The sequence below is a fragment of the Pseudopodoces humilis genome, chromosome 5 (assembly GCF_049639895.1).
Source record: "Pseudopodoces humilis isolate 2021_Gansu_Grassland_sample_001 chromosome 5, ASM4963989v1, whole genome shotgun sequence".
Taxonomy (NCBI): Eukaryota; Metazoa; Chordata; class Aves; order Passeriformes; family Paridae; genus Pseudopodoces; species Pseudopodoces humilis.
The window spans coordinates 60063793-60091211 of NC_142204.1; the positions used below are offsets into that span (position 1 = coordinate 60063793).

Below are 27419 nucleotides of genomic sequence, written 5' to 3' on the forward strand. Positions count from 1 at the left end.
AATGCTTATTAAGGCATTAGAATTTTTTTTCCTATGAGGTCTCATTTTATTTAAATTCTTCTTGTAGCTCTATTTAAATAAGTCTTTGTTGTCACTTGGTTACTATAATTATGTAAAATTAGATTATGTGCTATGCCATCATGGAGAAATGTCTGTGCATCTTGTAGAGAATCCAGGGACTCAAAGTTTGCAGTGAAATAACTTATACCTTGGATTTGTTTTTAATGTCTTGTACTGTTAGCAGTAAAATATTAGTATAATAATCTTTAGACATCCATTGCAAGGCCTATGTGGAATAAATAATTTGATCAGTTCATTCCAAACTCTGTGGATTTTGTTTTGCTATAAAATCCTGTCATATTAATATGTTTATGTAATTAATTTTAATTTTTAAGCATCTTTAGAAGGAATTAAAAATTTGTTGGACTTTGAAATCTAAGACCATATTTAGAGTCAGTCAGTGTCAAGGGTCTGTGGTAGGGAAATGAACTTTAGTTCATCCCTGCATTGGGATGTGAGTATCCCAGTAGTTGTGACTGTAGGACCACTTGCTGCCTGGAATGGACAATGTAAAAGAAATCTTTTATGATACTTGGAGTCATGCAGTGGAGCCAGTTCTGAACATACTGACATTTTACAGACATGTTTTCAAAGATCTGAGAAGCATCTACTTTGGATGTGAGAACTGAGATAATTCTTGGAGCTTCCTCTGATCAGTATGTTTTGGGAAGAACAAGTGCCAGATGCTTGAAAAGGTGATGATCACTTGCTATCTTGCAAGCCTTCCACCACAGCATGAGAGTGATAAACTCATTCATATAGTAATATTCTTGTTTCAACTTTGGTTGAAAAAAAAAAAAAGATAAATCTAGTTACCCACTTTCTCTTGTTTTCAGAAATTTCTGTGGCTTTGTACCTGAGCTATGTGTGAAGAGAGAAAGAAAAGTCAGGTTGAAGGTCTTCCATTGTGGAATGGTTAATCCCAAACAGTTCAGGTTTACTGTGGCTGTTAAGTGGACGTAGTGTTGCTCAGGTCTTAACCAGTATTACCATGGTTGGCACTACGGTTTCTGGCGAGGCTACGATCTTAAAATGATGCTCGCATCCCTGACTTTGTTGTTTCCATTTTTTTGGGTCACAAACCTCTCGATTCCAGAGCTCCTGGTGAATTCACTTTTCAGCAGTCTCTGTCCTGCTTCGACAGGATCTTGTGAAGCGAGTGGCAGGGTGCATCTCCCCTTGGTGCCAGCACGCCGGGTGTCCGTGCCGGGGTGTGCTGCCGGCGTTTTGGTAGCGAGGTACTAGCCCACTGGTGATGACAGAATCACAGAATGTGCTGAGTTGGAAGGAAGCCACCAGGATCATCAAGACCAGCTCCTGGCCATTCATGGCACCATTCCGAGAGCATTGTCCAGACGCTTCTTGAACTCGGCCAGGGTTGGTTCTGTGAGCACTGCCCTGGGGAGCCTGTTCCAGAGCCCAGCCACCCTCTGGGTGCCTTACTAGGCATTAAAAAAGAAAGAAAAGAAAAAAAAAAAAGGGAAAATGAAACGTTACTTTTCAAAGTGTATTTGGGGGACATTAGAAGAAGACCACTAGAAACTAAAATTCAGGTGGCCTAGCGTTTTCCACCTCTGCTTTCTCAACCGTGTGTGAAAGTAGTGATTTAATACCTCGCTTTTTGTGACAAAAATGATTCAAAGAGCCATATTTTTCAGATCTTTTCATCTGGAGGCTTTCGCGGGTGTGCAGTACCCCTTAGCGAGGTACCCGGGAAGACGATCTGGGCCGGGAATCCTTTGTTTCGGCATTTTCCCCCTCGGCAGGCACCCTCCGCGGCCCCCCCGCCGGCGGCAGCGGTGGCGCGGCCCCCGCGGTGCCCGCGCGAGCTCGGGCTCGGAGCGGCGCCCCCCGCTCGGCGATGGTTCCGCCCGCCGTGCGCGGTCATGTGCGCGGGCTCGGCCCTCCGAGCGCGGCTGGGCGGCCTCGCACAGCGCCGCGTCCCGGGCCTCCGGCGGACAAAAGGGCGCAGGGAAGCGAGACCTCCGGAAGGCGAGGGCAGGCGGTGTCGGTGGTGAACGTTTTCTGATTTTTCCAGAAATCAAGCAGAAGACTGAGCTGCTGATGTCAGTTAACTCTGAGAAGTCGTCCTCTCCAGAAAGGTACGGCCGCATCCCCGTCCGCATGAACGCGGGGCTTCTCCCTCTGCCTCCGCAGGGCTGCTGGCATTGTCCGCCTGCTGCATGCTGGATCTCGCACCGTGCCCACCCAGCCTGTCCTTCTGGTCGAGCTTTGTGCGCGTTTGCCGAGGGTTCCGGTGCCGGGCTGCGCCCCGGAGCCCGCGGGCTGCAGCATGCGGATCGCGGCGGGGCGGGCTGGGCTGGCTGGTGCAGACCCCGCGCCCGTCACGCGAGCGCATCGCGCAGACCCCGCCGCGCTGCCCGCGCTGCTGCCCCTTCACGTGGGCAGCGCATAGAACTTGGCCAAGCGATTCGTGCCCTGTTATGTGGAAAAGGGAGTGTCCTTTGGAAAGTAGCTCAGGAATCGCAAATCCCCCTATTAGTCACATTCTGTAAGATAGATGTGATCCCTGTTCAAGTCTGTGCTAGGAAATGGAGCAGTCGCTGCATGCAGTAATGGTTCATGCCTGCAGGTAAGGACAAAATGACTCAGAAGTGTTTTTAAAGCAATTATTTTATCTGTCAATCAGATTAGTGCTATTTCAAGTAGTTGTTTCATTTTTAGAGAAATACTTAAAGGTACTAAATGTACATTTAAGTCTTCTGACGTGAAATAGCCTCTTGTGGTTGTTTTGTTGATTTCGAATAAATCAGCCTTGCTCACTTCTGTTTTGCTTGCAACTGCATTTTAGGGCATTTTTATTTTTTAAACTGCTTCAGTCTAGAGACACGTAATACCATTTCCCCCCCATTATTTACAGTAAACATTTTGGCTGTATGCAAAAGACCCTCTGAATGTTTTATTTCACTCTTCTAATATTGGACATTGGCAAAAAAAAATACTATTAATTTTAAGCTCTCAAACTGTGTTAGGTTGAAATCACAATCTAAAGTTTATTTTATTGAATGGTTCAGCATAGAGAGACATTCAGATAAGGCACTGAATGCTATCTTAAGGAAACATCTTTCCTTAAGACATCTTTCAAAATCAACGAGTGCTGTGTGGCATGGGTGGTTTGAAAAACCAAAATGAGCAATTTAATTTGATTTATAAGTATATTTATGTACGATACGTAGAAGCAAACTGCATTGCCTTTCACCAGCTGTAGTTATAACAAAATACCAGCAAAGAGAGATACAGAAAATGGTGGGGGGGAATGGGGTGTTAAGTCACCTTTCCAAAATGGAGAAATATAAGAAGAGCTTTGAGAGGAATTTTAGTATTTACGTGTTCAAAATTAAGAATGAGGAGATAAAATGCAAATGTTTATTTGTTAATCTTTATCCCACTCCTATGCCTAAAATTTTTAAATGCAAGACTCATAAAATGGTGGTGGTAACAGGGAGGATGATGGAGTGAAAATAGTCAAGGAAACAGGTGTTAACTTGATTTTTGGAAAGACTTCAGTTGACTGCTGTCTGGGAATTTGGTATATTATACAGATACTTATTTTATTAAAATGAATGTTATGCAGCACCTGACATCTGATCAGTCTGATTTTGAGCAGAACATGCTCATGGTTGAACTAATGGTAGTCCTAGATGAAGATATCCTTTTAAAGGATCATAACACACAATTAGAAAAAGATTCATTTGTTTGAGATTCATTTGAATGTGATTCATTAAAAACTAAGATTGTTTTAGCAGCATGATGTGTTATCATGCAATAAAGATTAAAAGTGGCTGTTGTATATGCACAGAGATTTCTTTTGAGGATTTAAATATATGGTACTCTTCACCTGGAGATTGGTTTGACAGATCAGCTGCGTGGTCAGTTATAAATGAAAACATCTTTATTTTCTTGTTTTTTTTTTTTTTTTTTTTTAAAGAAAAAACACATTCTTTTCATCTATCTAAAAATAGACTGAATTTTTTTGCAAGCTGTTATGAAACAGTGCTGTCTATCCTATTAGCTGCCAGTTCCTTTCAAGGCTCTTTGAAAATTAATATACTAGATTTTTTAAAAAGAAATAATTAGAATATTGAATGTCTGAACTGTTAAACTGGCCTTATCTGCTCTGTTGAGAAATTGCAATGTGTGTTTATGCCATACAGACATGAGAATATGCGTGTTCTTGAAAAACATAGAAAGGGAATTAATTCTTGCATATTTATTTATTTATTGCTGGTTTTTATCCTTGCTCCTAGTGGTTGGCCTTCTTGCGAAGCTTGAGTTCTCCATGTGGGAATGCTGTGTGGAAGATCTGAAAGAGTCCATGGCTTGTTTCTTGTTTTCCACGCTAGCAGAGGCTGCTAGACAGCGCTTGCATAGCCAGAGGGGAGGGGAGAGGAGGTGCTCTGTGCACTTACAGAGACTGATGAAATGGGAATAGAGAAGGAATGAGACAGAAGCCCATTACTTGCCTCCTTCTTTGGCTGGTCTTTGTTTAGACCAACAGATTACAAGATGGTTTAGTGTTTGTAGGTTTTCCTGCTCATTTGGCAAGTTCAACATGCTGTCACATCTTACTGATGAGAAGAAAGCTGGGATGTAATGGATGGCTTGGCTCTTATGGAGACTCAGCATTTTAGAAATCCTGCAGTGTTCTCTTAGGATAGTTTTTAAGAACCTTTTTTTTTAAGAACCTTAGGAACGATTTTAAGAACCTTTCAGAAGACATTAACAAGAAAGTTGAACCTTTATGTTGAGGACCATCTGAGATGTTTAAAGACATTGGCAGCCTTGAAAAGTAAATCAATACAAACCTGAGACATTTTTCATAGATACATCCTTCCTTTCCCTTTACCTTCTCCCTAGAAAAACTGAAGCTGCAGAATTGAGGTGATGAGATTAAGATACCTGTGTTTTGGCGTGCTATGGGATATTTCATTAGCAGATACAATCAGACAGCATCTCTATGTCCTAAATTTCCGAGTAGTTAATGCTGCCCTGGGCCAAAGTCCTGGTTCCTTGTTGATAAGGTAACCCAGGTAACTGCGGATGCGTGTGTGCACATGGACTGGGCGGTGGATCAGGTAACCCACGGCAGCTGCTGTCGCTGAATTGATTTGTTTGCATGTCTGAGCCTTAAGGAGGCCATGGATATGTTTTCCTACAGTGTGCTTACAATGTGATACTCACCTGGTTTCCTTATTTAATAAGTAGTAATTAAACTACCATGTACCCCCGTATTCTTTGTGTTTCCTTGGGGGCTGCATGTGGTTACTGGTCCAGTTCCTGAAGAAGCAAGTAGCAGCACCCAAATGAAGGAGGGATTTCGGGAGCCCTCCAGGAAAGTAAAAATACTTCCATTTCAGGTGTATGAGTTATGCAGTCTTCTCATCTACAGTACAGTGCATGCTTTGAGCTGCACAGGATTTTATTTTTTTTTCCCCTTTTTAGGGGCTTTGTGGAAGTCTTGGCAAGTTTCTGTTTCTTTTTGAGAAAAGTTAATTCTTTCACCTGGATGACTTCATACTCTTAAGACTTCAAACCTAATGTATGCAGTCGTTTTCTTTTTCACATTTTAGGACAAAGAGCTTGTTATTCCTTTGGCTCTGATTTTGGATTCTAAATTTGTGTCAGCAGTACAGTTTGACCATGGAGCATTTTCTGATAAAGGTTATTAGCAAGGCTGATCAGTCTGAAGTGTTTGACCTGCTCTTTTTCCTTCTTTTTACAAAGGCTGCATATGCATGTTTCTTAGAGTTTCTGCTTCAGTGTTTTTTATAAAAAATAATAGCAGCCACTTGTGAGCAGTTGTAAAGAAGGTAGCTGGTGTGTATATAATTCCATTTTCAGGATTTTGAAGGGTTTCATAAATCCCTCAAGGAAAGGGAAGATATTTTGAAATTACAAGTTTGTATTAATCTGTATGTGGAAGTATTTGGTGTCAGGTGGTGCAGGCAAGTTTTAAGAAATAAGGGTGATTTTGGTTTGGCTTTTTGTTGGGGTTTTTTTTGAGTCTTGGGGTATGTATACCACTCTATATTTGTAATATATATTTGCAGAGCAAATTAATGTGTTTCTCACTGCTTTTACATAGTTTCTTCATCAGATCATGCCAAGGAGGCATTCAGGGATAAAATAAAGGAGAAAGAAATCTGAAATAATGACAAGGAAGGAAAAAGATGGAATCTGAGTACTGTCTGCTTCCTTTTCTAGGAGACTTAATGTTAGTTGTTAGAGGAGGGATTGTAAAACAAGTTAGGATGTTGAAAGATTCCTTTGGAACATCAGGGAATTTTTTTATTCTGTTCTTGTGTGTGTGTATTTCTTTTTTTAATTTAGTTGTGGAAGCACTACTTCTAAAGTAGAAGTGTAAATTGTAATAAATATAGAAATAATGTTTAAAAGTAGAACCATCAGCTAACAACATGAAACATAAGCTGATACTGCTGTGTGTCAGATAAATGGTTTGGAATAATTGTTAAATAATAGGGTATTATAATGATTCCATTATTTATGTAACTAACACTGAAAAAAAAAATAGTTGTCAGAATAATGCAACTATTTCATCAGTTTCAGTAACTTTCAAACACATTTACGAAATTTTCTTTAGCTCTCTTTCTGCTTTGCTGGTTCTTTTTAATAGGATGAAAGAAATGTTGCACATCTTCCCTTTCAGGACAATTCAAATCTATTTTTAGTGGTCATAAAACTGTAACCTTTATGTTTTGTTTTATATATGGTGACCAATATGTATTTCCCTCCCATTCTACTTACTGTCTTTTATCTCAGAAGTAGAAAGAAAATCATCCTATCTTAGTGTGGGCCTTAAGTTGTTTGTCCAGGGAGGTACTTTATTCTACCACCATCTCTGTTGGGTGACAGTGTACCTGTATAGCTCTCTCAGACTAGGTGCTTAATTTTAGATTACCAGTTCTGGACCAAAAGAAATCCTATGTTTTGTGTGGTTTTCATATTAAAGGTTTCACAATCTCACTTGTTTTAGCACGTAAGGCTTTCAGGTGAAAAATGAAAGGGATGTGGAGACAAGGAATGTTGCAATATGCCATTGTCCTTGTGTAGGAAAAAAATGGAAATAGCTTATATAGAAATAGCCACTTAGGGAACATATTTTTCACTTGAGGTGATATTTTTAGTGGACACTGTACTGTTTTATAGGGTTGGTAGTGCCTCTTTGAAAAGATTGAGAATTTTAAGTGTATTTTAGTTTTCAGGGATAGACTTGGTTTATTTCTCTGTCTGGAATTTCTGCCATAGGTAGAAAATTATGTACTTTGGTTTTTAATAACAAGTGAAATATTATCATTAGTATCCCTACTACTCAGATGGCCTGTGCACTACTTAATTTTTTTCTTCAATTTTTTTTTTTAATGATTAGCAATTTTTCATCATGCAGGTATTTGTGAGGTATTTATTACAGAGAATTTTTTAATATACCTTCTGAAAACTAAAATCTCAAATTTTATCAGTTCCTGTTGGAACTAAAATGAGAGAATTTTCTGAAAGGGAGAGATGGAAAGTTCTGGGGTGTTGTATGAGGTTTTCCTGTATGAGAACTGGAAACTAACTCAAGCAGTCCAGTGGTGGTTTGAACACAGTTATTTAATGGCTTAGAAAAAAAGATATGTAGAAAATTTGAAAACTGTGACTTGAACAATATACTTTCTAACCAGTTCTATCCCAGGGTAAAATGTCTGGAAAAAAGTAATGGATCATTTTAAGCAAACCCTTTGGTATCACAGATTTAGTCAGTTTCATGACTTGTAACATTTTGCCTAATCACTGTCTTGGTCATGCCTTCACTAAAATGTCCACTTCAGCCCCTACGTGGAAGTTAAAGGAATGTTTCCTGATAGATTGCATAAAATGATACGTATCTGTGCCCAGATTTTGCATTTCTGTTGTTGCTATAGTGTATTACAGGATAAATTAATTTGTGGTTTTCTGCACCTTCATATTATATGCATATATTCATATGATATACTTACAAATCAATGATAAAATGTTTAGACATTAATGTAATTAATTGAATTTGCTGTGTTGTGATACATGTATTTTCATTGATCTAGAATTCATGTAGTTACTGAGGGATGATGGGAACATCCTAAGCAAATGCATGCAAATCTAAGCATTCCATTTTGTTGCATATTTTGTGTTACAAACATATTATCAGGAAACTGTGCCATCTCTCAGCTTTTGACTTAATGTGAATCCTACTGTACAGTTTGGAGGATATCTAAACTTTACAGTGGACTGAAAAATACTGTCCAAACGGTGTTGTGACCAGAAAGTCTTTTACTAGTTCTTTCTTCAGGAATTTTACACTCCTGAATCAGTATTTGCCTTAGGTGCTTCTGTATTTTCTTCAAAACTTACTTTTAGTCTTGGGTGATCTCTGACAAAATCTAAATAGTCACTGTTACCTTAAAAAAAAAGATCTGAAATTTATCTCATCTAGGATGCCTGCCAAACTCATGCTGATATTTATGACTAGATGGATAGTGAACTGCGATTTCCTTTTTTTCTGCTTCATTCTCTTTCTCTCTTTTTAGTCTTTAAAGCTTCAGTTACCAAAGAAATGTATACAGCTCCAAGCTCTGCCTATGTTCTTCACCAAATTTATCTATATAGCTTTTCTTGTCTGGTTATAGCTTTAGGTCACTCAGGCTGGTTGACTGCTTCTCTTTCCTGACTGGACAATGTTCAAAACCAGAACCACATCTCATGTAGATGTTCTATTTGTATGAAGTTATGACCATTGTGTTTAATAAAGGCACTTTAAATAACTTCTCTGTATTGATAATAAGCATCCTAATTTTGTCTTGATATCTGTTAATATAATAAATGGCCATAAATTGGTGATACCCATGTTTACTAAACTGTATTTTCTTCTCTTGAGAGTTGTGAAACATTTTTATTACTGGTTAATCTTCAAGATTTATTTTCCCCAAATTTGGAGCAGTCTAATTCCATGGAAAGGAGAATTTCTTGAACCCATTTCTTATTTGGTAAAATGTCATTGGAATAACATGAAACTTTTTAAGAATTCAGTGCCTTGTTTTCATGGACCAACTTCCTATGTTCCAAACCTACTGGAATGGTCACAGCCTTTCTAAGAAGGCAAGGACTCCTCCTTAATTCTGTTGCTCAGTACTACTGTGCACGGCAATAGTGTGTGTATCTTTGTTGGGGGCAAAGAAGGTCATATTATTGCAGCAGAAACTCCTATTAAACTACATTTCTGCCCTGCATTGCCAAAGCTTAACTTTTAGTAGTTCTAGCAGAAACTGGAAGTATTATTTTTGTAATTAATACTGCTATAAAGAGACAGCATTATTTTCTTTGGCAACTGCTGTGTCAGAATATCCAGTAATTTTTTATTTTTTATTTTTTTTTATTTTTTTTTTTTGGAGATGGAAAGGTGGTTTGAAATGTCTGTGGGTTTCAGTGGATAGCTCTTCTGTTATTCTGTATCCAGCATCAGGACTTATGGATTCTCATTGTTGTCTTCAGCTGTTACAGCTACTGTCCATAGAAGCATTCAGTTCCTGCTCTGCCCACATACCAGACTCTATCCACCTCTGTTTATTTCATGCCATGAACTAGAATGGAAGATGTTTGGAGTTAGCTCTGCTCTTTACAAATCCTTCTATAAAAGGATTACCTTACCCTTAGGAGACCACGTGTGGTGGTTTCCTCTGAGTGGTGCTTTGTCATCCCCAGTATGACAGTGTAAAGCCTTTCTGACAGCTCCTGTTGCATATGTGACATGAATCAGGAATTTCCACTGCTGCTTGGTGTCTTAGCTATGAGAAGTGCCAGCTTCCAAGAAGACTAATACAGCTTTGGACCAAGACTTCCCTAAGGTATGAAAAAGATCATCAACCATAGTGATTCTGAAGTACATTTTTATCAATTAAAGCCTTTCATTCTGTTATAAATAAGAGTACAAACAGTCTTCATGGACTTAGTTAGAAATCTCACTTGGCTTCTTTCCAGGTAATTAATGTTTCAGAGTATTAGTCTAGAAAGCTAAATGAAGAGAGATATAGCCATCCTCAGAGTGCTTAGGTTCTACAACCAGAGGAAAAGAATGAACTTACAAAGAAAAAGTGGTGGTGTTCTTTATGGAAAGCTCTTCACAGGTTTCCCCAAGGTAATCTTATTGAGTATGTTCCTGTAGTTTAGTTTATATGTACTTTTTTTCACCTGTATATCTGCTTTATTTGTGTTACTTTTCTGGCTTGGAAAGAAAACATACAGGAAAGAACTGGTCAAGATTCTTTTCAAATGTGTTTAGCACATAGGAATTTCAAGGGCTATTAAAAGAACACAAAGTCATCCAGTTGAAGCAGGACAGTGCCTGAGAATGCCAATACATTTTTTTACTATCATTTAAATACTCAGTGCTTTAAAAAATGCCGTAGCAAAACTGCAAGGTGTTCCAACAGATGCTGGGACAGCTTAAAAGGTCTGCAACTAAAAGTCTTAAAGACTACCTCAAACTCAAATCTAAGGCAGATTTAGACACTTCACCTTTGAAGGGTTACTGATAGCTTTGCTAAGAAGCTTGCTCAAAGTATGTGTCCTTTTAGCCATGCCAGTTGTTAGAGGTAGCCAAGTATGGAGGGCTCTGTGTCCCAGGGGCAACATCTGCTGTGTAGCTAAATAGGTAAGTGCAGGACTGCTGTGACCCCAGGGCCAGCCAGTGAGGAGCGTGGGTTCCCCCAGGTGAGTGTGCATGCACACACTCATGTACAGAAGATGCATACGCAGCTGGCCATGCAGGGCAGCAGAGACTCAAACCAGGGCTTTTATTGGCACCCACATAAACACACAGAGCACTGAGGCGAGAACCACGTGGACAGCCCAGTCCTTTTCCTCCTTTCCAGCTCCTTACAGTGGAATTCCTACCACTGGTAGACTGGTAGAAAATTCCACTTGTGGAATTTTTGCAGAAACTCACACATAAAGCCCTCCCAACCAATTTTAAATGCTCTAAGTAGTTCCTAGCCTGGTAACACATAAGCCTCGAGATTCATGTTCTCACTCCTGTTGCTGGCACATGGACCTTATTTACCTGCTGGCCAGTCTGACTTGAAATTGGCTTGAGTTCACACATACACAATCCAAGTAGAAAGTGCATCCACAAAGGGTACAGGTATAGGGTTTAATGACAATATAGGATGGACTGTCATGAACAAGGGCAGGGCTTAGACAGACAGAGCAGATGCTCATTTGTACTGGACCTGTGCAATTTATCCTTTTTCCTTGTTATTTTCCCTTACTTATTTCTCCCTTACCCACTTTTATACCAGTCCTCCTCCAGATCTAATGCCTTCCTCTGAACATTTCGTAGCATCTTGCTTATTCTCACAGTACTGTGGTAAGTTTTACACAGTCCCAAAATATTCTTCCTCCCTGCATCCCATAATAAATCCCATACCCCTTAAGGCAATAACCTTTAGTTTTCAAGGTGTTTTTTGGGAGGAGTTTTGACTCATCTTGGTAGGTTTCACAGTGGGGGAATATGGTCTAATTGATAGTCGTAGGAGTAGCTGATTCACATGCTCCCATTTTTACTCTTGAGGTTGTTAGGGTTGACCTGTTGTTTTGCTTCTGGTCCTTGCTGGATATGTTTTTATTATGGTTAGCTTTTAATCAGATAACCTAACACTGGTCTCCCAGGGACCTAGTAGCCCCTGTCAAAACTGGATCTAGGTCTGTATGGATTTTTGGCCATCTGATATGGGCATCCAAAAGATTGAAATTAACTGAGGACATGAAATGCATAAATGCTTTGCTTACTACTTCTCAGTCCCCTGAAAGTTTGATATTACAGAGTTTTGTCTACTGCTTAACTCCTATTTAGCTTTTAGACCTATGTTCCTAGAGAGGAAGAGTAATGATAGATACTAGATAGCTCATGTGTTAGATACCTACTCTCTGCTTCAGACTTACACTGTTAGATGTGTCAAGCTGATACATCTACTGAAGAAAAGCTCAGGCATGACCAAAACCAAGCGGTGCTACTTACCTTGCTGAACCAGTATCTGTGCTTGTCACAAAATCCATTTGAGGTAGCACAGAGATGCATAATAACAGTAAACACCTCTGGAGCATCAACTCTCTCACATCCTACTTCTCTGTAGTCTGGTCCAGAAAAGAGATGTCTGATAATAGTGGGCAAAAAATGCCAGTTTAAAAAAGGCAAAAGCAATCATATTACTCTCATTCTAAACAAAACAATATCTTTGACGTAGACTAGAAGGCCAATTGTTAATCTGGGCTGCAGATATCGAGATACTGCTCAGTTCTTTTGCAAGGTAGCTGAGCAGGCAAAAGACACCGAGCCACAGTGTGTGTTAGTCAATATCTGGCTATCTGACATCAGTATTCAGAAAATCTGGCATGTATTATTTCTACTCTAGGAGCCCAGAAGATAGCTAATACTTGAGACTTTGCCAAGTTGTTCTTCTCAGGAAGAGAAATATATTATTTGAAGGTTGTGAGTTTGTGTGTATGTGTGCAGGGCTGTTTATTTACACAAAACATGTAAACAGAGCTCGTTTGCTTGAGCAGAGTAGAAACAAAGTGCAACAAGTAGCTATTTTGCTGATGTTTTCAAGTCTGCCTGTCTAGCAAGTACTGTACTAAAAAAAAAAACACTTAAAATTAAAAAAAAAAAAAGCCATGAAACTCTCTCCTGGAATCACAGGCACAGCATTTTTTTCCTGTTTTTTTTTTTTTTTTCCTTTTTCTGCTTTTTCAGCTGTTGTGTAAAAGACCTAATGTTCCTTTTTTACTGAGGCTGAAAGGAGGCTATTCAGCCCAGATCTTAGCCTTGACTGCAGCCAGATATACTGAATGCTTAGAGAGTAGCTCAATCTCAGACATAAAATTTGTAGGACAAAAATACTATACCTAAAATACAACTTTACAAAAAAAAAAATTATATGTACTATAATACCTTTATTAACTTTCTGGACAGTTCAGTTTATTTCCAGGTCATGCTGTATGGCATCTGAGGATTCTTGCCCTTTACTGCAAATAGTTCTTGTCAGATATTTTCCGTGGGCATGTGTGAGCTGTCTTTCAAGGCTTCTGCCAGGTTTCCACTAGATTTCTTTGGGGCAGGAGTATTTAGATTAAAACCATCCTGGGCTTCAATTGTAGCTTTTGTTCCTCCTTCTAAATGTTGCTTTTTTTCCTCTAGAAAGCTTCACTAAGTTTTTGTCTGGTGCTTCATCACCCTGCTCCATTGGTCTAAACCTGTAGGAGTCAGCTGGAGCTGAAAAAACCCTATCTTCCTTAAATCCTGGAAGATTCTGAGACTAACAAGTTCTTGGTTCTCTAAACTACTTCTGAGACCTTGTTGTTTTGTTCACAACTAGTAGTTCATGTGTGTACTGTTGCTTGCAAAAAGTAATCTGAGTTTGAATTGCAGTGGGGTACTATATGGAAATAATACAGTGGGAGATTTATCCTAGAACTTTCCTTTACCTCCCACTCTGGTCTTCATTATTCTTGTCACTCCTTTTGTTGAGTTACCATCTGGTCACAGTCCTCTGTCATCAGTTTGTTTCATTACCTCATGCCTTTGATTTTGTGCTATTTATTTGGACATTTATTTTATGATGTAGTGAAAGAGATGTAGAATATATGAAATTAAAGTCAGAGACATGAAAATACAACAGGAATTGACTTCTGTATGTATATATATATAAGTTTGATAACTCAGTTATCAGCTTGTGATGCCTAGAGTTCACAAGTGACATAATAGAATGTGTTGTGATAGAGCAAAAAAATGGTAAAAGTATATATTCCGTGCCCCTGTCACAACTCTGCCATTCAGCCAGTTCTCAGTTCCCTTGGTCTCATGATCTCCTCATCTAATGCACAGCTTTCCTGTGAGGATGTTCTGGCATTCAGTGTCAAAAGCCTTGTGGAAGTCAAGGTAGACAACATCCACTTCTGTCCTCATCAGCCAAAGCCAGGCATGCCACTGTAGGAGGGTATCAGATTGGTCACACGTGATTTCCTCTTGTTGAATACATGTTATTTCCTCCTGATAACCTTCTTTTCCTTTCCATGCTTAGAGATGTTTTAGACACTGGAGCACAAGGGTTTACTTGTAAAACACATAGCGCTGCGTTTTTGTTATGATAGGCACATTATAATAATTAGTGGGCTACAGCTATTTCTATTGAAATGTAAACTTCGGTGATTTGTATTGTGCATACTGCCAGATGTAAATGGATTCTTGTGAGTAGTTTAATTGATTGGAGGAGGAATGTATTATCATAGAATCTTAGAAAATGCTGAGTTGGAAGGGACCCATCAGGATCGTTAAGTCCAACTCCCAGTCCTACACAGGACACCCCAAGAGTCACACCCTGTGCCTGAGAGCATTGTCCAACCACTTCTTGAACTCTGTCAGGCTGGAGCTGTGATCACTTCCCTGGGGAGCCTGTTCCAGTGCTTAGCCACCCTCGGGGTGAAGAACCTTTTCCTGATGGCCAGCCTAAACCTTCCCTGACACAATTTCAGGCCATTTCGTCTAGTTCTGTCAGTGGTCACAAGAGTGAAGAGATCAGTACCTGGCCCTCTGTTTTCCCTCGTGAAGATGTTGAAAGCTGCAATGTCTCCCCTCAGTCTCCTCCAGGATGACCAAACCAAGTGAACCCAGCCTCTTGTCATGTGGCTTCCCCTGCAGACCCTTCACCATCCTCATGGCCCCTCTTTGGAAGTGTTCAAGGTGTTCAGGGCTGGACTGGATGCAGAGCAGTCCCCTTCAGTCAGAGGTGTCCCTGCCCATGGCAGGGGAGTTGAACTGGATGAGCTTTAATGTCCATTCCAGCCAAAACAATTCTGTGATTCTGTGAAGTGCAGCAAATATAAGGCATTACAGGCAGCTACTGTTTATTTACACAATATTTTACAGGTAGAATTGGTTAAGAGCATAGTAATAACCTTTTGTCCCAAAGCCATGAGCATGATACATCTAATTTTATCTTTTGTTCCCGAGTAATTTAATGCTTTTTTAATCAAGTCCTCCAGAGCTGAAAATCAGAGTTTTGTAATTTAAAATGTAAGAGAAGATTGGGAGTTTTCAAGTTTCTTTGTAATTATATTTTGGCACGTTTATTGTTGCTGTTAGCATTCAATCCCATAATTCCATTGCAATGCAAAAGTCTGCTTTTAATTAAAATGTTATTTCATGGAATGTAGTAGAAACTGTTGGTCCTTTGGTGAAACCCAGATTGGTTTCCTTGTGGCAGATTGGAGGATTTAAATTGCCGTTTTGTAACAGTGTGGGTGATGTCAACAAAATGTCAGTGGAGGTGATTTGTTGGGATTGAATCACTAATTAGATAGGAAGATGTAAAGTTGAGAGTTTGTAAGTCATCTTACTTTGTATGTTGATTTGAGTTCAGAATGCAAATTACTAGGAACTGTGAAAGGCACAATTTATTTTACAAGGGAGAAAAATGAAATGTAAAGGAGAGCAATGCTTCATGGAATCATAAAATTCTTTTGGATGGGAGGGACCTTCAAGACCTAGTTCCAACCTCACTAACATGGGCAAGGACAACTTCCACTTGAGACCAGGTTGCTTCAAAGCCTCATCCAGTCTGGCCTTGAACACTTCCAGGTTTGGTGTACAGCTTCTCTGGACAACCTGTTCCAGTGCTTCATCATACGGTAATCTAAACCTGCTCTCTTTCAGTTTGAAGCCATTCCCCCTTGTCCTGTCACTACTTGTCCCTGTAAAAAGTTCCTCTTCAGCTTTCCTTTAGCTACTGGAAGGTGCTCTAAGGTGTTGCCGGAGCTTTCTCTTCTCCAGGCTGAACAACAACTCTGTCAGCCTATCTTCATAGCAGAGGGGGGTCTTCTAGCCCTCTGATCATCCTGGTGGCCTACTCTGGACTCCTTCTAGCAAATCCATATCCTTCATACCTTGGGGGCCCCAGATCTGGACACAGTACTTCAGGTGGGAGTAAAGGGGGCGAATCACCTTGCTGGCTGTGCTGCTTTGGATGCAGCCCAGGACACAATAGGCTTTCTGAGCTGCAGGCACACATTGCTGACTGACTCAAGCTTCTCATTCACCAGCACCCCGATATACTTCTCTTCAGGGCTCCTTTCAATCCATTCTCCATCCAGCCATACTTGTGCTTCACATTGCCTTGAGATTGTGCTTCAAAGGTGCAACGTCTTGCACTCGGCTGTGTTGAACCATGAGGTTCTCACAGACCCACCTCTCAAGCCTGTCAAGGTCTCTCTGGATCCCTTCCCTCCAGTGTGACAGCACCAGAGAGCTCGGTGGTGTTGGCAAATGTGGTCAGGGCGCTCGATCCCTGTCACTGACAAAGGTGTTAAACAGCACCGACCCCTGAGGAACCCCAGACCTCCCTGCTCTCCTCTTGGATGTCCAGCTGTTGGTCACAACCCTTTGAGTGCATCCATCCAGCCAGTGCCTTTTCCACAAATGATCCATCTGTCAAATCCATGTCCCTCTAGTTTAAAGACAAGGGTATTGTATGGGACAGTGTCAAATGCTTTGAGTCATCATACTACTGCAATAAATATTTCATTTGGCAGTACAGTTTTCTTAGTTCTGTGAGTTTTCTGCCAGTTAAATTTGGCAAATATGTCTAGATATTACTAACTGCTGTTCCAGTGTTGCTGACATGACTAGTTTAATTTTTCCATATTCTGTTGAATATACTGTGTTTTGCATAGGTCATATTGTGCACTGTGTAAGGTTGGGTTTTTTTTTCAAGTTGTAGTCAACTGCAAGTGGTTGTATCTACATACTTCAGGACAATCCAGGCGCTTGTTGAGCTGGAATCCATAAACATAATTACCATGATGGTGGTGTTGAAGTGTAATTAAGTTCATTAACAATATAAACATGGAATGTGTTATTCACAGGAGATTACTACTATGTTTTTAATTGTATGACTGTGGTTTGTCTATGTAGAACTTGTCTTTCAAGTGATTTGATTTTTCTTAAAGACTGGGATTCTTAGTATGAAAGATGCATATAGATGTTTCTTCCAAGCAAGTGTGGAGAAACGTGGTAGGTGTATTGTCTGAAGAGAAGGATTTTTTTCCCTCAGTTTTTGTTTTTTTAGAAAGAATGCTATTTCAGTTTTGAGAAATTGTTTGAAATGTAAGTATAAAAGCACATGCAAATGAAATATATCTTTAAAAATTTGTTATGTGTTTAGCTTAGTTTAGTACCTCATGCTTTTTTTTCAACAAAATTTAAAAATACACCTAGTGTTTTCTTGCACTCGTTTAAATCAGTCCTAATACCATAGCATTGTTTTGGTTACTCCTTATCTTGTTTATGCTGTTGTTACACTTGCAGTTTGCAAACATTAAAGCATTAGCTAAAAAATATTGACTGAAGGTGGTCAAACTCTGGTTTCAATGAGCAGTATTAATTTATGCCCATGTTGATTGAAAGTATCTGTCTCCATGTAATACCCTTACTTTTACCAGGCAGATGATTAGAACATCCTTGCCTGTGGAAGGCTTGATCTATCTCCCTCCAGGACTCATCAATAGCTGTATTTATTTGGATAGTCCTTAGGGTTTTAAGCAGAGCTGCAAAAGTCATTACTGTCCCTCAGGATCTGATTGTGCTGTGGCTAAAATGATGCCAGCCTGTGACAGTCAAAGCACAAGGCCTGTGTTTGGTTATCAAACACTGTTGTATTCATACTGCTTTAACTTCTAAGCCATTTTGTTCATTTTTGCAACCATTTTTACTGTCATTTTTATTTCTCTGTGTTGTGCAGTTATGGATCAGTGAGGAACTAAGGCGTGGTTGTAGTAATTCTTTACTGGGTTTAACATACTTTGATTTACCTTCTGATGACGCTTGTGCTTTCTTGGGATTTTTTGGTGTTACAGCAGGAAACAGCAGTTGTTCTGTAGCTTTTGGCAGGTGCTTGCTGTGTGTTGCACACCTGAACCGAGCCACGCTGGTGAGTGGGAAGACTGCTTAGTGTGGCAGTGCTGTTGCCCTCCTCAGATCTATGTAGCCTTATTAGGGAATTAGTATCTGATAGTACTGGGATTAATGATTAATGAATTACAGGTATAGTATTAGTTCCCTCTTCTGTTTGCTTTCCTACAGGAAGGCTGACTTCTGGCACAGAGACAAGTACCTAGAGAGCTGGTGATATCTTGCCCTGTCCCAGCTGTCTTTGAGGTGGATAGTTGCTGGATTTCTGGTTGGCAAATCCTGTAACAGGATTTTGGTGCTGGTGACATGACAGGCTTACCCAGATTCCTTATGCTTCCCACCGAACTACAAGGGATTAATACCTATTGTGTTTGGATCTGTGAGAAGGGCTCACTGCAGCCTCAGTGTTTTGCAGCCCTAATGAGTGGTCCAGCTTTCCTCACTAACTAACACCAACCTTCCTGAAGTCCCCTTTGCCCCAAAAAGTTTTTCACCACAGTGAGCCGAGTTAGTTTGCTGGGGCATCAGGTAAGTTCCGAAGACTGAATGCTGGATGGGAGATAACATTCATGTTTAGGTTTTAAAACTTCACCTGGGATTCTCTTATTACTGTTCTAAGTCAGCCTTCATGCTTCATCATTATTTTGTGTACTTTTTTATTGTAGTCCTTGCCATTATAGCTGCATTGGCAAACATTATATCATTAGTTAAAAGAAAACGTTGCAATTGAAATTTTAGGATTTAGCAGAAATTCTGTCATAAAAGAATAGGATGATATAGATGAAAGGTCACTTGTATTAAACAAGAATATGGTATGTCTTTCAGCATATTGAATAGTCAAATGCCTAATAAAGTTCGTGCATAGTTCCACATAACTGAGTTATTTAGTAATCCTTCAATGTCTACCTGCTATGTAGGCAGACATTTCTTTCATCTTAATTATTAGATAGTGCAATCTTCACCTTAGCATATTGCGTGGGTATTTTGGGTTCAAGGTACGTTAAAATGAAACAGCAGTAAGAAAAACTATGAAATATTCTCGGGTATATGGTTCCCACTCAGGAATTGCAAAGTCAACCAGTCCTAGAAGGCTGGTGTGGAAGAAGAGCTCACCTACAAAACACAGGCTCATTTGGTCTTGCAGAGCCTTATTATCCAGTTCCTTCCGATTTGGGGGGATGAAAGCTGAGACTTCCATGGTGTTTTTCTACTGGATCCTGATTGTCTGATAGGAAAATTGTGAGTGTGACATTTTATTACTTCTCTCCAGAAGTGTCCAGGTTGGCTGCTATCCTTGCATTTTGATATTTTCCATTTTTGCCATTTATTTTCAACATTAATTAATCCAGCATCTTCTAATTCACAGATCAACAGCAATAATCAATATGTATGAGCATTTAATTTCTTGTCTCAGCAGTTCTTACTGGCAGCAGTGGAACTGATAGACTTCCAAGGCATTCTGTTTCTGTTTGATAGTTTTAACAATGTAGTCATCAATATTTAAAAAAAAAAGTATAACACTTGTGACCTGCAAAGATTACATGTCCAGCATATGTGATGCTCTACACCTCTGTATTTCTAAAAAGGAGAATATTGCTAAAGAAAGACATTGGCAGTCATAACAGTCCATCTCACTGTAGAATTCATATGAAGTAATGATATTCAGTGTTCATTGTAACTTCCTCCTGAATGTATCATGCATAGCAATAAATAGTTATTTGTGGAATGAGAAATGGTGTTCTGATCTGTAATCAATATTACAGCTTTTTTAGACCAGTCTTGGAATGAAAAATATTTCTAAATTTTAACCCTAGTTCAACAGTAACACTTTTCAGAAAGAAAAACTTTCTGAATTGTAAGAGAAAACCCCACCAAAATACCCTAGAGATTTACCTTATGTGTTTTTGCCCATTTCTATGATTTGGATATGTCAACCAGAAGCTGGAGATCTAAAAGCTGTCAAAGACTCATTTGAGACATGAAAGTAGCTGTTATGGACCATCAACAATGGTTTCAAGTGTCCAAAACGTTATATTTTTGTTGCAGGAAAGGTGTTTAAGCTTTAAAGTTAAAAGAGTACATAGCTAGATTATACTAGTATGAAAGGACATTTGATCAGAGTTTTAGTAAACTCAGGAGACAGGGCTGCCTTGTTGATAGCTCTTTATGGAGGTGGAAGAAGAATATGTGCAAGTCACTGAGCGTTTGACAAGGTGACTTAGGGTGATGGCATTTCATCTCTGAAGCAATTTAAAAGGAGGGACCTTCAAATACCAGTGACTAAAAATATTGCATGATTCGGTTTCATTCTGAGAAGAAAGGCAACACCTGGCAAAGGAACCCTGTTAATATAGTAAAATATAAGAGCTTTCTGTCTCTAGTAAATGTTTCGGCTCAAATACATACAATACCTGTCATTATAAAATAGTCACTCATGTATATACTCTCAACGTGGTTCAAAGCAGTATCTGTTCAAAAATGCTGTGTTTCTTTGTTATAATTTACGATACAGAATGTTGAATTAATCAGGGCAGTAAGAGTTAGTTAAGATGATGCTGAAGTCTACATAGAGTGCTAATGATTTTCAATACAAGGTCATACTGCACAGATCAAGAGTATGAGAAGATTTGTGTGTGTATATATATTTATTTCAGTATCATTGTCAGGAGAAATGTTGGGGTGAATCACCCAGCTCATCTGAGTTTTGTTCTTCATGAGTCCATAATGAACAATGTGTATTTACCCTTTAAGCCATTTGTACTGTATGTGTTACTGCATAGTTCTTAAGGTTCTGTGTAAAATTTCACAGAGAAGATATTTCATATTGAAAAAGCCACAGTTTCACAGTTGGCTTATGCTTGTGATTAAAGTCTTGCCTTATACCCAGTACTTGCTTCTGTTTATCTTTAGTGCTGGCACTGGTGCTTTTGATGTAATCCGTTGGATGGAGGTTTGATGAGCCCGAGAATTGCCTCAGAGGATGGGAGCAGGTTTTTATCTGGATTAGGGAGCTGCAGGCCCTAGTGGTGTGAACACAAACACAGGCAGAGGAAATGCCTGGAAATAAGCAGAAGTCCTTTTCACTGGAAGAATCAAGCTGGAAACAAGTGAATTGTACAGATTCTAAAGTGATAATTCTAATAACTATCACTCAAAAGATACACTGAATAACAGCAAATCCAAGAGCTCATTACCATTGAAATAACTTATCCATCCTCTGTGCAGTGTTGTCCACATCAGGTTATGCCTGTATTTGCACTTTGCAACTGGCCTGTTATGTTTGAGTTTGTTAGAAGAACTTCCAAAAGACAAGAATCAAGGAGGGCTAGAGCTGGTGCAGAGGGCAGGGCTATGTTCCCATGGCTATGAGAGAGAGGGGCAAACTGCGTCTGTCACAACAGCACTGACTTCAGGTTGACCTCATATGTATGACTGAGCCACAGATCCACTCTCAGCCCCAGGAAAGGAAAAGGGGAAATTAGTTCCTGCCATCAAAAATGGTAGGAAGGGAAGGTGTTGATTCCTTCTTCTGGTGGTGTTTATTCTGTGTCCTATCTTGCTTCAGCTGTATCACTTGGGGCTCTTCTGTTCACTGCATTGAATCTGTATGACAGAAAAGTTAGCTGATTGGTTTTGTTTGGAGATGTTTGGTGGATTTAGCAAGAGAAGGAGGCAGGTGAAAGAAGGGAGTTTGACTTCCTGCTCTTGTAGTCTTATGGTCATATGGTCATACTGATATGGTCTGGATAGTAAAATTGAGGGGTTGCTGAAAAAATTTCAGAAAATAAAATGCTACAAGAGGGGAATAATATGCATAAAAATGTAAGAAATGTGAAATTAAGTTCATGGTGGGGGGAAACCTTTGACATCTACTTATGGGATCTTGTGCAATTATTATCAGTTATATAATTACCATTCGAGGAATGCTGGGTCTGCAGAAGTCACAGCTCAGTGCTGTAAAAGAACTGTAAGGGTGATGCTAGAAACTGTCAGGAAAGAAAATACTGAGTAAGCACTATCTCGTGCCTTAAATACGGTTTTCATCTCAGAAAGAATAAAATGATTGAGAGAAATTACATAGAAGATATAAGATGGTGAATGAAATGAAAAAACAAATAAAAATATTTTTTCTATTTCTTCCCACACAGTAAGTTTGCATGCAGTTTTGGAACAAACAAAAAGGAAATTATTCTTCAGATATGGGCAGTTAAGTGTGTAGAAGTTCTTGCCACTGGATGTTAATGTTAAACTTCCCAGTTCAAGGAGTGACTGAGCAAGCTTGTAGAAAAATGCTTCACTGACGCTTGATAAATACAAAGATTTTATATGTGGCCCATAATGTGCAAATTGTTGCATACTGGGCCATTGTTTGGCTGTTGTTTGATCATTCCTGTACCCTTCCCAAGGTGACCACTTTCAGCCATTGTCAGGAATAGGATAATGGACAAAGTATGTGCAACTTTGATGTGACTCAGTGTAACTGTTCTGTTATCAGAACTCCAAGTAGCTACAGTGATTGTCAAGATAAGTTTTGTTTTGGAGAAAATTAAGTTACAATCTGTAAATGGCCTGCATAAATCTAGACTTTTTCTTACTGAATTAATGGACCACACTTGGCACTGATAATGTTTGAACTCCTCAGAGTTCAAATAAGGAAAAAATGTTTTTGAAGGTAAAAATTTGTAAATTGTTGATTATTATACCTCTACAGGTAACAGTTGTGCTGTTTCATATTAAAATTGTAGAAGATAGGTTAAATCACTTATACAAAGTGATTGATGTACTCAATACACAAAGTATTGAGAGTTGCAAATTCATGCTATGTTTTTAAATACCTTGGTCAGTGTAGACCCCTGATTAAAATCTCGTGTTTAGATAAGAAAAAGTACTGATGTGTGGATTTGGAAGTGATTGGTGGTATATAGTAAAACACACAAACTTGGTGTTCTGTTTCTAGAAAATATTTCTGTATTAATCCTTTGTTGTGAAGACTGTTTTGAAATGGTGAACAGTAAGTTGTTGAAGCCATTTCAGGTGCTATGCTAAAGGCTATTCTCTTAACTATGCTCTAATGATTATTCACTTGGACATGCCATGTACAGAATAAAGAAGAAATAAACTTGTACCTTAATTTTGAAATGTATACAGAATTTATGAAGGTGGTCTGTAATGTTCCCTTCCTACTCTCAGAAATGTTTTTGAAACTCATCCAGCTCTTTATATTTTTTAAATAAAATTTCTAGTCTGTTATATTCTCTGTTTTGCATGAGTCAGATGTGGATTAGTAGTTCTCACTGTTTTAATTAAAGTGGCAGAGTTGTTGAATCCTTATCAAGGCAGACTGAGGTGGAAAGGACAAAACAGAATGAAACTTCATATCTCTTCTTAAATCTTAGGTTAATCATCTCTGAAATCATGATCATATAATTCTTTTAACCATCTACAGAATCTTCTAACATAGATGGTAGTTTTATGTTGGAAGTAAGAACAAGCAAGGAAAGTATTTAAATTTCAAAAGGAAAATACACAGGTTTTCAGGCTTCATAAGGAACTTGCAAAAGGAGGGTATGTAATCCTACATCTTTCTGTATTCTGAAGTAGTTCTATTTCAGGGGACATGTATGTGTGTTTTAAGTAACTGTTAAGTGAGTGCAACATTATTTTTAATGACAATAGCAATATAAATGCAGTATATGTGAGATGGAGTCTCATGGGGTTCACACAAAACTGGAAAAACCTTTTCAGTACTTACCTGTTTTTGAGGTTGCTTTATTTATGCATGGTATACATTTTATATGTTATTTATAGAAATAGAAGGGCTGGAAGTACATACAGAATTAATGTAGTCAAAACAGTGGTTTGGTGTTCTTTAAGAGAACCAAAGCCAGAATTGTTCTGTTGCAAGTTGAGTATTAATTCTTGGAAAACTTTTGTTCTGTTGTCTTTCTAATTTACTGAATTAACCTCAGGGCTTAATGGCTTTAGGTTCCAATCCTGATTTTAAGTTGGCTTAAAAATTAAGAAATAAAAATTTTAGAAGTTCTCTTCAAGTTTTAATTCAAGCATTTGCTTCTGTTACAGTTGAGAAATTTTGAGCTACTCTGTAGCCTGTTCCTACAGCGGAGTGGGGTCCATCTACATAAATCTAAGTAGATTCAACTATTGCTTTTCTGTTTTCATAGCTGGTGTACAAATTCCATTCTCTGATTCTTCCATATGGTAGCTGACATCACATACATCTTGTCACTTGTTTGTGTTTCAGATCTCTGTTTTGGTTTCCCAGCTTAGTTTCAATCTCTCTCACACAAATCTGACTACTGTCTTGCAAGTAACTTCAGTCTCTGTTTGCTGTAGTACTGCCATACAATTTTTGGTTGCACCCACACACTAATTTATTTACTAAATGCTATAAGCCATTTTCAGTGATGCAGTGTTTGTCCAGAGCTTTAGCAATGCTTTAAAATGCTGAAAATCACCTTTGTATAAAAAAATTATACCACTGCTTTTTTTTGGAAGAAAAAAAAAAAGCAGGAAAGGCATTCTTATAAGCTTAGTTGTAAAGTTTTTTATAGATGTTAATAGTGTCTTATTGACAGCTGAGTTCCCTCTCACCACTGTGTACGTGTAGCACATGCTGCCTGAATATTACACCCACTTGTCCATATTTTTAAATTTATTTTTTTTTAAATCTGAATGACAGTTCATGAGCAGTGCTGAAGAGTAAGGTTGTACTCAGCCAGACCCATTTGCAACTTTGAAGGCAAGTGGCGTGACTTTGGATTTTAGGGTATTGTGTAAGTTGGTGACTCTGGTCTGCAGTTTCTTCCTTTTGAAAGAAGGGAGAAAAAAATCCTCATAAAAACACAGTTAATTCGTTCTGTTTTGCTAGACTCTCACAATATTCAAGGTTCTCTTTAGCCTGTTTTTTACACAGACTGTTTTACAGTGGTGTACAGTGGTTACAATGAACCTCCTTTCATAATCAGCCCATTGACTGTGAAGCCCTGCCAATGATGCTCAGTTTTATTTAAAAATAACTCCTTTGATTTTGGAGAGAGTGTAATATTTTGGCAAGTGACTTAAACTCCAGGATTTGTTTTGATGTAAGTGTACAAGTGTAAGGGTAGTTGTACCCATCTCTAGAAAATGCAGTGGTCCTGTTCCTTAGGAGAATATTTTTTTAATCTTAAGTATAAAATGAAAGTCTGAAGTGGATGCCTTCATGTTATATTTCTCTACTACAGCAATTTCTCTCCCCTCATACTATAATTTAAGAGGGCAAAGAATCCGTAATACGAGCAGTAGGTCCTTCAAAAGCACTCAGCTTTTTATGTTCAAAGGTGGCATCTCCACTTTTTTGCTAAGGCTCCCTGGTTGTGCTGATAAGGCTGCCATTATCTGTAGTGCTCTAACCTTACTGTGTGCATAGAGGTGAAATTAGGAGACTTCATGGGGACTCTGGAGAGCTGTGAGCTGAGCATCCCTTGCTTCCTGTGCCTTCGGTGCTGTCAGAGTGCACCCCAGGCAGGCTGTGCCTGGGCAGCTGGACCTGGAGCTGGCTGTGCTCTTCAGTGTGCTCAGGCACTTCTCACACTTTCCATGCTCTTCCCAAATTCCTGGGAGCCAGTGCAGGAGAGGAGTGCAGAGATGTCATGCTGTGGAAAGCCAGTGATGTGCTGGGCAGCAGGACATGGAGCTGAGCCCGAGGGCCTGGCAGCCAGCCTGCTGGAGAGGTCTTCTGTGGTGAGCACAGGTGTTCTGGAGCAGCTGACACTGAGGAAGTGCTGAAAGGCACCTCCTGGAGAGACGAAGTCAGATCTGTGAAGATTTCTGTGTTGTCTGTGTGCAGAAGGATCATTGTTACAACTACATGTTTTGTCCATCCTCTAGACAGATACAGGAAAGAGAGTGGTTTGCTGAAATAACTTTGCAATGCAAACTGTTAAAATTACAGAATACCTTATGCTTTTATTAGATTAAATTACTCACTTAGAAAAAGTGAACCTATCTTTGGGCTTAGAGCTTTTCCCTCAGCTCAAACAAGACCCAACTCACTGTCATTCTGGTCGAAAAGCTCTGAGCCTCAGTACTAGCCTGATTTTCATTCCTCGTATCAAGAACTCTTTATTGAAAGATTGTTGCTGTTCTTATCTCTAAGCCTTTACAGTTTTAACACCACTGTAATGCACTTGCAGGTGAAGGCTGAGTCAAATAAAAATGCTGAGTGACTTTATTTTGCATTCTGATGTCCTTTTAAAGTTTTCATGAAATCTTTATCCTACCATTCAGGGTAACTTGTCCTTTTTTAATTATATAATTATTTGAAATGTCTCCAAATTATTATAGATTAGGTGTGAGGAGTGAAAGAGGTAACTGTTTAAGAGCTGTTTGTGTTACGAGTTAGATTTCAATCTTTTTAAAGTATGGTCTATCATGGCAGAAGAGTGTGCCCACATCTATAAGCTTTCAATGTGGATTAGACCCTGTATTCAGACATGTTTTGATTTAACTACAGGCCCTATCCTGGGAGAATTGAGGGCAGATTCTGCTGTTTGGAAGCAGACTTCCAAAACTGTCACTTGCTGTTCTATTCATACACTCTTGCAGCAGTAATTTCTGAACTTTCCTGTCCTTCTTGCATGTTTATTTTAGGCAGCTGGTTCTGCAAAACATGGCCTCCTTTGGTTTGAACTGGTTATTGAGTTGTAAAAATGGGACCTGCAAGACTATATTTCTAAGAGAATTCATTTTTAAAGTTACTTTTTTAAAAATTTTATTTTTCATTATTTTGTTTTAGAGGAAAAATATGGAAGAGTGCATTGTTCATAGCCATTCTCGTTTTGACCTTAAGCATTTAACTTCTTACAGAGGAGTTTGTCCAGTCTTTGTAGTCATTAGTGCATCAGCATACTTAATGATGCAATCATTACATGCCCTTTTACTTTGATTTACACTAATTTTTAGCTTGTAGAAGATGAATTTACTCGTTTATTTAAGCTCATGCAATTTTATGGTTAAAAAAAAAATTCTGTGAAGTTTTAAGTTGAATAAATTATTGTGGGTAATTTGGGCACAGTTCTTAATTGTTATTCAATCTCAGGTAGAATTTGGAAGCAGGCAGAAGAACTGTGGCTTTATTTTCAGCCATAGGCTAAATAAAACTTCCCTGTTTCAAATATCTGTGCTTTTCAGGTAGATTGCTTGGTAAATCTGGGGCTTTTAACAAGAGTTTTAGCAGTTTAGGCAGTCTGTTAATTTTTAGAATTGATCTTTTCCAATTACTTACCCCTAGTGAATTTCTTCCAGTGTCTTTCAAAGAGCAACGTAACTTAAGTTAAAAAACCAA

General features: G+C 38.9%; 1 protein-coding gene across 5 annotated transcripts in view; it reads left to right on the top strand.

Annotated features, from left to right (window-relative positions):
* Positions 1-1956: 1956 nt before the first annotated feature.
* Positions 1957-27419, top strand: part of SRPK2 (SRSF protein kinase 2) — an 87186-nt gene continuing 61723 nt past the window's right edge. For 2 of the 5 annotated variants that reach the window (XM_088055053.1, XM_014255203.2), the window contains exon 1: positions 1957-2162. In XM_088055053.1, the coding sequence (XP_087911179.1) occupies positions 2125-2162 (38 nt within the window). In that variant the 5' untranslated portion in view covers positions 1957-2124. Of the gene's footprint in view, positions 2163-2613; positions 2654-27419 lie in introns of those variants that run through there. The other 3 variants (XR_015772487.1, XM_005526005.2, XM_088055052.1) reach the window with 2 other exon arrangements.